Below are 12685 nucleotides of genomic sequence, written 5' to 3'. Positions count from 1 at the left end.
TATATATATACGACGCACAAATCTCATTTGATTTATGTGAGGGCTGTGATGATACGGCTCAGGTGGCCAAACCGAATCAGGTGGTTTTCTTAGGAGACCATACCTGGAGCTTTTGACCTAAAGATCTGATCCACGAGACAGTGGAGCATTGTAGGGAGATGCAGTCCCATGGTAGCCGGTACCAACGATTGATTCATACGACATTTGTTCCCTCGGGATGCTGTAGTACATAAGCACCATTCGTTTGTAATCATTATTTTCCAACTCCCCTAGGTGGACTCTCCGTGTCTACTAACCCTGTTAAAGCACCGGATATTCGCTTTTCTTCCTCTCAACTTCGTAAACAACAGTAATGTCACAAGAAGGCAGTGAGTAGAAATTCCCTGGCTCAAAATTTACCTGTCTTCAACTTGAATTACATTTCTGTATGGATTTGTTGCTACTTTATAGACATTATTTTTTTATTTCGTCATTATCTGTTTTTCAAAGCTACATCTAAGGTCATGCGAAATGATTTGAACAATAAGCAAAGGTGGATAGTGGCTAGGAGTGGAATCCAGTTTGACGCGCGTTTCGTCCTGTTTGGGACTCGTCAGCTGAATGTACCTGCATTTCAGAGTTGATGTCCACACTGGGACTCGAACCCAGTACCTTTTGCCTCAAACGCCATCGCGTTATCCACTCAGCTCCTGAGGCAAAGCGCACTGTGTGCACATCTGCCAATAAGAGACTGATCAATTGCAGTCCCAAACATCAATGGGAAGATTCAAACAAACGATACTAGGTGAATTTAAACAATGTTTTATTTGTACAGATACCTATGGACTTGCTCATCATTCTGATAGACGATAGTCTATGAAAGATATAAACTGACTACTTCAGAGTAACCAATTGAGTTTTTCAGGTAATTAGTCTAACGAAATTATGTGAGCAAAAAATAGAGTTAATGAGACAACTAGAAATTAGAAAAAAACTGTTCCAATATTCCTATAGTTGAATAGTAAATAGTCTACAAATTGATAGTCAGTCAGTTAGCTACAACTTAGGACTAGGCAAATATATGCACCGGTCCAAGTCACCACACCTCATTAGCCTAACAAGATGATAGAAGCCATAAAAATCGGTAGAGTGTTCATCCCCACTTTTGAGGAAGTCTACAAACTCTAACGATCTACTACGACTAAAATTTCAAATGAATCAACCCAATATAAAGTAAATATGAGTATCCTTATGCATAAGATTTACTTCGCACTAAGCGATTACTAACCAGAAGCTGATTAAATACAGAGAATAGTCAACGTTCCCTGCGTAGGAACAATCTGGATCATTGGTTGATGAATTTAACATCAGATTGGTTAAATTGATAGTCAGTCAGTCAGCAACAATGTAGAACCAGGCAAATATATGCATCGGTCCAAGTCATCACACCTCATTAACCCAACAAGATGGTAGAAGCCATAAAAATCAGTAGAGTGTTTATCCCCACTTTTGAGGAAATTCAGAAACTCTAACTATTAACTACATCTGAAATTTCAAATCAGTCAACCCTATTGTTATATCCTGGTGAAGACTTAAGTACGAGTAACTTCCGGGACCTATTAATGGACAATTATTCTATATATATTATTAATTTTTAACTATTGAGTAATCACATTGTGTATACCTATATTCATCTTATTATAAGCTTCATTTTGACCTATGGATTATTATCATACGATTTACTGTTCCTAAACTATACTCAGTTTATTGATTATTATCTCCCACGTTCACAGCCACATTTGGCTTGGTTTTGTACAAATATTATTTTCTATTTTATGGTTTGATGTGGTCTGCCTGTTTGATATATAAACAAAGTATGCTTGAAATAAACGATTCGCATAGATTCGCATAGCAGAAGCTGCTATTTGTGTTCTGAACTCAAGTAGACGGGCTAGGCGGATTAAGGACCAATAAGGACGCGAGATTACTCATACTGATTGGACATCCTTGATTGTCACCTTGTTAAGGTCGGAGAAGTCGTTTTTCTATTGGTGGATAGTTCACGCGAGTTACGTCCTTGTTTAATTTGTAAGGTCATAACAAATTAGCGACGACCTTGAACAAGTCATAACAGCAATACAAAGTAAATATAAGAATCCTTATGCATAAGATTCACTAAGCGATGACTAACCAGAAGCTGATTAAATACAGAGAATAGTCGACGTTTTCTGTGTAGGAACAATCTGGATTACTGGCTGATGAATTCAGATAAACAGATTATTTTAATCGAACCAAAAAAAGAAAAGAATATCTTGCATACATCTTACCTCGTGTAAATGCACAATTCAATATATCACGTAATTCATCTGCATCAATTTCACCATCATCACCAGCGACTTTATTGAATGCTTTCTGTAATGCTTCTACTTGTACATCAGTCAATGGTTTGACAACAGTCTACAATATCAATATCCAGATAGATACACAAAATAAAAAGATGTAAATGGATACAATATCCATTAAGAAAAGAATACAATTGTATAAGTCAATCACATTCATAGGAACACACACACACACAGAGCGAGAGACAGAAAGGGAAAGGGAGAATAGAAACCATATTCACACAAATCAGAGCATCATTTTATACGATTCATTAGTTGTCTACTGAAAAACCAGATTGGTAGTAGTTGCTGCATAACTTATTATATTGAATACAATCAATTGAATCACAAGTGACATAACACATCAATCAATGAAAAAGTAAACAATCATCATGCGATAGATGTCTAGTTTATCCCTATTCATAGTTTGACACTCTTTTCCAGGAAGCTTCAATAAGAGACGACACAAAACTGCCAAGTGAATACACAAAGGTAATTAACACAGCGTTGTAGTTACAGTTGATCATAGCCAACGGTCGAAAGAAGAGGATAGGCTTTAAAAAAAGTATGATCATAATTGCGTGGTTTGTATAACACCAAAGAATATTAAGAGCCCTCAACTCTTTTCATATATATATTTATATACCAGCGAACGATTAAGATTGCGAAAAACACAGACTTCTGGATAGCAACAATATGATAGAAATGCTCTGATGTTGAGCTTACTTTAACTAAAAAAATCTGGATGAATAGACACTACTGAAATGAAAGACAAAAAGAAATCATTGAAAATGTATAAAGTGAGAATTAAGAAGTACTGGATTCGTCAGTAATCTACATCAACAATCCTATCCAAGATGAAACATAGAAACTTCAAAGATGGATAGTGGCTAGCAGTGGAATCCAGTTTGACGCGTGTTTTGTCCTATTTGGGACTCGTTAAGTGGATGTACCTGCATCTCAGAGTTGATGTTCACTTTGGTACATATGCTGCGACAGTTTAAAATGTAGGATCATTCAGCTGGCATTCTAATCGTTTTCATGTCTAAATTTCATATTGTTCAACCATCTTCCATTGTCTTTGGTGGGTTACTACCTTACACCTGAAACAGTTGATCTTCACTAGCCACAGTTTCTAATTACAACTGCTGGTTTGGTCCCTGATGGAACCTTGGACACACACAGTTTGAAGGTCTCATACTATGAAAGAACAGTTTCTCAGTACTTCCTGGTTTACAGTGATAATTGAAATGAGTTCAATTCATGATCTTATCGACATTCATCAATAATCATTCATTCATCCATGAAACATGCATTAATGAGTAAAGTTAATTTGATGGAGGAAAAATAAAATCAAAATTGAATAACTTCAGTAGTTTTTTATTATGGTAACTGATTGTATCTACCACCATCAAAATCTTATACCATGATATCCTTCAATCTTGCCTGTCAATAACAACACTAACGGGTTGGATACAAATTTATTACCCCAATAGAAGGTGATACCAATACAAGTTGGATTAAAATCTTTTCAATAACTGTTACTTAACAACAAATAGTGAAAAAAATATTTAAAAGTACAAACTAACAGTATTAAAAGTGGACACTAAGGACAAGAATGTGATCAATGTGACTAGTGGAAATATTCAAGTTTCCCAGAAAAAAAAAATTCAGGTTTATAAAATTAAAATCAGTGGAAATCAAATGTCATACTGATGATTTAAACAAATAATATTAGTCATTCAAATAAGTGAATATCAGTCAGTCAGTCAGCTACTACGTAGGACCAGGCAGAACATATGCATCAGTCCAAGTTGTCGCACCTAATTAGCATAACAAAGGGAATACTGAATTCATAGAAGTAGTTACTTCAATGGTAGTAATATGTAAAAGAAAGGATGTAATACAGGAAGAAAGAATTAGTCGGTAGAAAGAAAGTAATAAAACAGTTTTAATCTCACGGTTTAAAGGTAGACAACGAGTATATACACCTACACCATTGTGATCCATTCTGAACCGTGTCACCAACAATTGGTTACGATAGTCACACGGATCCCAAACAAGTATTTTGTATATACCAACATGGCTCAGACTAGAAGTTAGTGACTTCAAGGACTGATGCTACGTTTTGGTTTGGCCTCTGCTAACTATCAGCACTATTCAGCATTACCTACCATGGTAATCGGTGGTTGAGCATGCGTAATACGTTACTTAACCATGCCATCAACTGATTTATCATCATTCCCCAAGACCTTGCGTCTGAAATACTATTACTTACCCGATGATCACAGAAAATACCGGCATTATTTCTAAGACATCTGTGATCAAATACTAGTAACTTACGAATATCTTCTACTATTAATGATCACGTTTCTCAGCTTTAAAGTAGAACAGAATGAACTGCTGTGCAGTATACTCGTCCTTTAATTGATACATAGATATCTCACTTTCTTCATAGGTGATATAAGTTGGCAAAAGCTAAACAAGCTTTCTGAATCCGTGCAAAGATTTCCTCAGATATCAATCCATTAAGGCTGATCAGAAAAATAAGTGAATATCTTTATTCCTTAACTAGTCTTATTCAGTATTTAGAAAGGGTTTTTGTGGAGATTTAGTATTTTCATAGTTTAGATCACGAGTCAATTGACGCTAGGCCTCCAAGGAAAACCGGGAAGCACTGAATGTCCGTTTCGTCTTATTCTGGGACTCCTCAGTGGTAGTGCTCATCCACGATCCCGCACTCGCGAAATTCGAACCCAAGACGTACCAGACTCATGATTTCAACTATAAATACAAAAATTACTAAAAATCTCCATAAACAACCCCCTCATCTAGATGATAACTTCAAAATAGAATGAAGTCCTCATCCTAGATTCTATCAAAAGTCATAGTCAATATAGATTCTAAAACTTACAACAACAACAACAACAACAATAAATCAACATTTAATTGTCTCAGAAACGGTTTTGTGGAGATTTCAGTATTTTCATAGTTGAAAGCATGAGTCAATTGAAGCTAGACCATTATGGAAAACCTGGAAGCACTGGACAGCCGTTTCGTCGTCAGGAATGCTCTGGCGCGAGACTGGTAGGTTCTGGGTTCGAATCTCGCGATCCAGCTAATAACTTCAAAATAGAGTGAAACCCTCATCCTGGATTCTATCAAAAGTCATAGTTAATATATATTCTAAAACTTACAACAACAACAAATCAATATTTTATTGTCTGTTCAATGTACTTGTATTCTAATAAAAACTGAAAAATATCCAGTTCTCAATAATGATAACATAACATTTTAAAGAAAGAAAGAAAGACTAATTTACATTTGGGTCAAGAAAAACAATTCAGATATGATAATGGTTGATGATAGTCCACAGGACACCCTCCTGGACTTAGATTTCGTACTACTTGAATTCAATCTGTATTAAGAAGGACCTAACATAGATGACATTAATCACTACTCAGTGATTAATCAATTGTAACCTTTATACTTCAATCTAAGATAAACCAAGGTATTTATACGTTATTACATAACTCAAACTAACGATCAGTGACTCGTACAAACTGTAAAAGTAAAATAAAAACCTACATCATGAAATCTACATTTCAACATTTAAAGCAAAATAACAACACTAGATTGGAATCCAAGTTACCCAAGCAACAAAAACAATCAATGAATATTACATAACAAAGCAAATGTGTAAACTTTATGCAAACGGTCACACGCAAATGGGTTTAAAAAGTGATCAAAATAAAAGTGTTAAGGTAATGGACAAAGAAATTTCGAGACATATGTATCATTTATGTTCATATTCTATTCTTGAAATGACTAAACAGTTACAGGAATTAATATTTTTAGTAGTAGTGGTAGTAATAGTCGTAGTAGTTACTTACTTACATACACATGTTACCCCCAATGGAGAATAGAGTACCGACCAGCATTCTCTAACCCACTCTGTCCTCGACCTTCCTTTCTAGTTCTATCCAATTATTGTTCATTCTTCACATGTCTGTCTCCATTTCTCGTCATAATGTGTTCTTTGGTCTTCCACTTCTCATTTGGCTTTGAGAATTCCAAGTGAAGGCTCGCCTTGTGACGCAGTTGGGTGATGTCCTCAATATGTGTCCTATCCACTTCCAGCGCTTTTTCTCGATTTCTTCCTCCACTGGAATCTGGTTTGTTCTCTCCAACAGTAACTTGTTGCTGATAGTGTCTCATCAACTGACCCGAAGTATTTTGCGTAGATAACTGTTAATAAACACTTGTATCTTCTGGATAATGGCTTTTGTAGTTCTCCACCTCTCCTCCTCATACAGTAGAATTGTCCTGACATTTTTATTGAAAATTCTCACATTGGTGCTGGTTGACAATTGTTTTAGTTCCAGATTTTCTTCAGTTGAATATGCTGCTCTTCTTTTGCCGATCCCCGCCTTCACATCTGCATCAGATTCACCTTGTTCATCAATGATGATGCCCAGATATGTAAAGGTTTTACATCCCCCAAAGCTTCTCCATCAAGTGTGATCCGATAGATGCATGTTGTGTTACATCAGATAGTTTTGCTTTTCCTTGTGTGTATGTTGAGATTTATTGCTGCTGACAGTTGTATAAATCATAAGAACTATTCAAAATGTCTAAATGTGATTATCTCTAGTGAAATATTGACCCCTTTTTAATATTGTTAACTGAGTAACATATTGTACATATCTATTTTGACAATAATGATTCCTAATTTAAACATCTGACTTATAAACTTTGTTTTACATTATCTATGCGATAAATACATGAAATGAACTATTATTGTTGTTATGAGAAAAGATGGATAGTGGCTAGCAGTGGAATCCAGTTTGACGCGCGTTTCGTCCCATTTGGGACTCGTCAGCTGGATGTACCTGCATCTCAGTTGTTGATGTTCACTCTGGGACTCGAACCCAATACCTTTCGTTTCAAATGTCATCGCGTCATCCACTTTCAGTTAATAACAAGTAGTTTTCAACCACTTTTGTTAATGAAAACGTCAAACATATGTAGTTGAGTAAAAATCGCTGATAACCAACCAATGACAAACGAATCGAATGTTTCATCAAATAGAAAATCTCCAGTTAAACTTTCCTTTCAACAAGAAATGGTCCCTTGAGAATAGGTAACTGGTACGATGATGAAACAATCGACGTGAATTGATAAGTTCACTGATAATATTGACTTTTAAGAGCTTTTAGTCATGTTCTAAACAATGAAAATAAAGATAAAACACTTGTATTGTCACATATATGGATATTTTCTTAAAAGTATATGAGACTATTGTACCTTAAATGTTTTCAGATGGACATTTTACGATCTCACTTACAAATTAGATTTTACAAAAGAATAGGACAAGCAAGGATAGCAAAATGAATAAACTTCAGTAGCATGGATTCATAAGACAAAAAAATTCATTCCATCAGGATAAAAAAAATAGGCAAATTAACAGAAGCCAATACATGCATATGCCCCTCCCCACACACACGCGCATACGCCCACGCATTTCATGCTTGCCAAAAAACAAAACAAAAAAACCATGATTTTCTCTTATAGTAAAAAACATACATTATCATCCAAATTGAGCTAGAAATTAGAAATGTAGAAAAACGGTTTATATAATTAATAATAATAATGCAAAATAAAAATGGTACATCAACCAGTGGAAATAAAAACCGGTAAACATCATCATCATCAACGTAGATAGATTACAGTTAGGAATGTTAACTTGCAATACCCCCTATTACATAATACATGTCATCATTGTGTTGAAGTGTAAGTTTGAAGAGGTTAATAAGTTCATTGTTTGTTTGTTTTCTTGAATGATGTCAAAATACCCCAAGAATTCAAAAAAAAACAAAGCAAAAACACAGTTTTGTAGTACAACATGGATTGACTCAGCCTCATATACATATGTATATGAACCACAAAATTGAACTCGGCTGACTAAACTGACTGGTAATTCGCTGATTATCAGAAGGGGTTTTTGTGGAGATTTAGTATTTTCATAGTTGAAAGCCTGAGTCAATTGTAGCTAGACCACTAAGGAAAACCTGGAAGCACTGGATGGCCGTTTCGTCCTATTGTGCGACTCCTCAGCAGTACGCATCCTTGACTTCGCTTCGCCCTTTCTGATAATAATAATCATATGCTTATTAGTGACTGACTTCGAGAGGTAAATCCAGGAGCTCTAGTGAGAAGCAGTGACCAGTGGAGTTCAAACCAGGTCTGCTGTGAAATAGGAACTCACTGAAGACAATTGATGAACGGTTGCTCAACTTCCTGGATTAGTTGGAGTTAGACATAAACAACATGAGATACCTCCTCAGTGGTCTGTCGGTTAAGTGGCGCGAGACTGGTAGGTCCTGGTTTCGAGTCTCGTGAGGCGAGGTCATGGATGCGCACTGTTGAGGAGACCCACAATAGGACGAAACGGCCGTCCAGTGCTTCCAGGTTCCAGTTTCATGCCCCTTTATTTTTCTCTTTCCAAATTTATTTCACTGGATTGTGCTTCTTGAATAACATCTTCAGACCCTAATCTTTCAGATTACTGCTTGCACTCTTACGACTTCTACCACTATGGGATTTGAATCGACATCTGCATCTCTGTGCTAATGTGATATGACAACTTGAACTGATGTACGTACGTACATAGTTCTACGTTGTGACTAACTGACTGACTGTATGCGCACTGCTGAGGAGTCCCACAATAGGACGAAATGGTTTTCCATGGTGGTCTAGTTTCAATTGACTCATGATTTCAACTATGAAAAAATAAAACATAAACTTATCATCAGATTGTGCATAAGTGTGAAATTGTTTGTTTTTTTTTCTTTTTTGAAGAGAGGTGGGTGGAGGTAAGGAAAACTGAGAACAAAAAGTGAAATCTAAAACTTGGCAACAGGAATAGTGCACAGATTTACACACACGCATACACACATAGACAGAGAGGTAGAGAAAGACAGACAGTAAAATAAATCAGTAAAATATCAAACAACTATTGTTTCTAACCAAATGATCAACAAACACATTAGCAACAAGTGTAAACTGCTTAAACTATTGCTTATAAACAAATATTTAGTGAAAAGAAAAATAAGAGAAGAATAGACGCTTATGGAAATATTAAATCATTTTTTTGCAAATAACAAACCGTCATTTTAGGAATGTTGTGATGCTTTCGAACCTAAAAGACATAAGTGAAGTCAACTGAAAACTAATCACAAACTTTAGACATCCTTGAAGGTAAACAGTGAAGAGATTCGTCAAATTGTACATTTAACGTTAATAATTCAGTAACCCTACTGTATGGAAGAGCACTATAGAATACAATCCCCATATGTTTGAAAGCTTAATATAAAAGCTTGCTTATTACCATAATATCATCATCATTGAAGTGAATGTTACAGATGGATACATACATCAGCTGAAATAATTCAGTTTAGAACAATACCGGTTTCTATAATAGTGAATATTCACATGTATTGTGGATCAGACCTTCAGATCGAAGGCTCCTGATGTGGCCCCCTAAAGAAGTCACCTGCTTTGGTTTGTGCACCCGGACAGCATCACAACCAACACACAAATTAAGCAACTTGTGTGTCGCATATGTATGCGGTGCCCCTTTGTACAAATATTTACGTGTTCAAATAAATAAATAAAAATCTTATCGATCAATCAGTTCGTCATAAGTTGTTCCAATTGCTCGAAGAATCAATAAAAGATTATTTCTTCAATGATCTATTTTGAAGTCATTCATCTACTCATAAGAAGAACAATGTTGTAAAGATAACAAAAAAAATATTGTCTCAGACAATGAAAATAACTTACCTTTGGGAAAATATCAGACTACCTTCTAGATTGGCAGTGATTCATCATAATGAAATCTACTCTTCCGTCAAATTAGATTTTGCGATCTGATCGAATTCCTAAACAAAGAATCTCCTTCCTAACCTAATTCAAGTCACACACACAACTTGAAGGTTAATGTTTCTTACAAACTAATATTGGGTTGAAAACCTCTCAACAGTGTATATTCATGGCTCGATGAAAACATTTATATCTCATGAATATTACAGTACTACTCTTAAACTATTGGATCCCGGACTAGAGTGTGTTGAATTTCAAAAATAGATTAAAGCTAAGAATTTGAACTATTCGAATCTGATTCGATTCATTAGTTATGAATGAATACGATGTCATGCAGAGTTATTATTGTGTACATTGATCAGTTGCAGTATTAGGTTAACTCTATGATAAATCATTACATGTCAAAAAAAGTTTCAACATTTACTACAACCAATGACAATCAATGAATACAAATATTACAAACTGATCCATATAACTTAAATACATCAAATTTATGGACGAGTTAATCAGAAGCGTTTAGAGGATTTCAAGGTCACAGCGCCAATTTCATTACCCGATGTTCACATACAATGGATTCACAGAGGATTTTAAAGAAAACGTGACAATTAAGCGGCTACAATAAATGGGACTAATAAGATGTTCCTTTATTTGTAATTGCGGTAATTAAATGACTTGCAGACCTTATGCAGACTACCGTAATGATGTTATCTTTCGATGTACTATATGTTAGAGGAAGAAGTCTGCTAGAATAGGAACTTTTTTCTCTCGATCCAGATTGAAACTAAGGCAAACTATAATAATTAACGCGAACTGTATAATAAAAGCACCATTAACATTGGCTGCAATATTCACAGATGTAACTGAAGCTTCGGCTGTTCAGTGGTATGAGTATTGTAGGGATATATGCGTAATAAAAATGACAAGCTTACACAACCGGAGTACATACGAACAATATTAAGCAGAGAGAGGCTGAGAGAGTTTTTGTGACCATATCATGGCTCCAGAGATCGAGTATTATGGAGCCATATGGATGAGTTCCTCAACCTCATACATTACGACTTTAGAACCTATGAACCTCTTTCTAACCTTGATAAGTTTTTGAACCATGTAAAAGAAGTGTATCTCCTCTGATACTTTGGTGTTGTATAATATATTTTTACTCTGTGCTGACTGTTCACTGATTGACTAACATTTTCAAGGTCACTTGAGATTCGTCCAAGGTCATCCATAAATTATAGTTCCGCCATTGTTTCTTTAAAAAACATTTTATTACATTTCGAAGTGTGTTTCAACTTGTGTTTTGAGGTAATGATCCTAATGAACTAGTGGATGAAGTGGAACCATTGGAGTTACTATTCAAAATAGATTTTTAAATAATGATGAAATCAAAAGAATAAACAAATCAGTAGATGTGTATTCGAACGGGACTCATAGACATCGTTCGCTTTTCTTAGATCTTCTTACCTTTCAGCCGCCAGACATTTCACTTGCGATCGGTGATACATACTACTTATATCTGTCGATATCAGTAGCACACACCATAATATGAATTATATACAAACAATTTAGATATCAGTTCCTAATGTTTCTAAACTAATTACTTTTATTAATTGTTTTCGGTATCATAGAAAACCCGATATTTGATCCCCTTTAGAGGTAGTGGAGATCATCTCACTGAAAATCCTATCACATAAGTGATGGTTCTCAATTAAAAGTAACTTGTAAACATTTCCTGTTCAATTTAAACACATGAACAGTTTTTCAATCAACGATATTTCCATCGTTTAAGATACGAAACATTTGACATTTCGGGCTCTTTCCATGTATGTTGTAGTCGAGTATCCAACTCCAGTACAATCGTCACCATTATCATCAATAAACAGCTTTCCGTTGTACTCCTAGTCGATCTTACATCATACATAAGCAAACTGAAGCGCATCTGAATTCTATAAGCTAGGACATTTAACCAGATATCTGAACAATATATTCCTCCCAAAAATGTAAATAGTTGTAAGAGTTTATTTAGTTAGTTATTTCCTCATTCTTTAGAACTTCTCAAGAGCCCCCACCAACAATTACCTCATGACCTCCACCTTTTATCATTTTTATACTACAATATCCAAATACAATAGAATACATTTCCAACCCCTTTTTTAAAAAAGAAAAGTTAAAATTGCATTACTTACTGTCGGTTCCGTTTCACCGATCTCTTCATCTAATTCTCTGAAGTTAAAAGAATTCATCAATTAGACAAGAATGAATATGGACGAACAATAATATAATAGCCTTATACAATGTTAACTCCGCCTGTAGCTCCTCCGGGGCCTACTGCTGGTCCCGAGCCCGAGTAAAGGAGGAGGGTTGGGCATGGGGGATTAGCGACCCCATCCCATAGAAAACCAACTCGATAAAAAACGCTAGCCAGAAAAATTTATACAATA

General features: G+C 35.4%; 1 protein-coding gene and 1 non-coding gene across 3 annotated transcripts in view; both read right to left on the bottom strand.

Annotated features, from left to right (window-relative positions):
- The window catches only part of Smp_089460.1 (family C2 unassigned peptidase (C02 family)), a gene marked incomplete at both ends in the record, with an annotated part of 77421 nt that overhangs the window by 20821 nt on the left and 43915 nt on the right, over window positions 1–12685 (bottom strand). Inside the window, 3 exons of one of the 2 annotated variants that reach the window (XM_018795322.1) lie at window positions 2307–2436; window positions 7947–7964; window positions 12431–12467. In XM_018795322.1, coding sequence (XP_018649647.1) covers window positions 2307–2436; window positions 7947–7964; window positions 12431–12467 — 185 coding nt within the window. The remainder of the gene's footprint in view (window positions 1–2306; window positions 2437–7946; window positions 7965–12430; window positions 12468–12685) is intronic. The other variant, XM_018795323.1, reaches the window with a different exon arrangement.
- Smp_tRNA_00733_Pseudo_TTG.1.1 lies at window positions 624–695 on the bottom strand. Its single transcript has one exon. It is a non-coding gene (tRNA).

This window comes from Schistosoma mansoni, chromosome 2, assembly GCF_000237925.1.
Source record: "Schistosoma mansoni strain Puerto Rico chromosome 2, complete genome".
NCBI classification, from domain to species: Eukaryota; Metazoa; Platyhelminthes; class Trematoda; order Strigeidida; family Schistosomatidae; genus Schistosoma; species Schistosoma mansoni.
The sequence above is the reverse complement of the archived record's forward strand: the minus strand, read 5'-3'. Positions and strand labels throughout refer to the sequence as shown.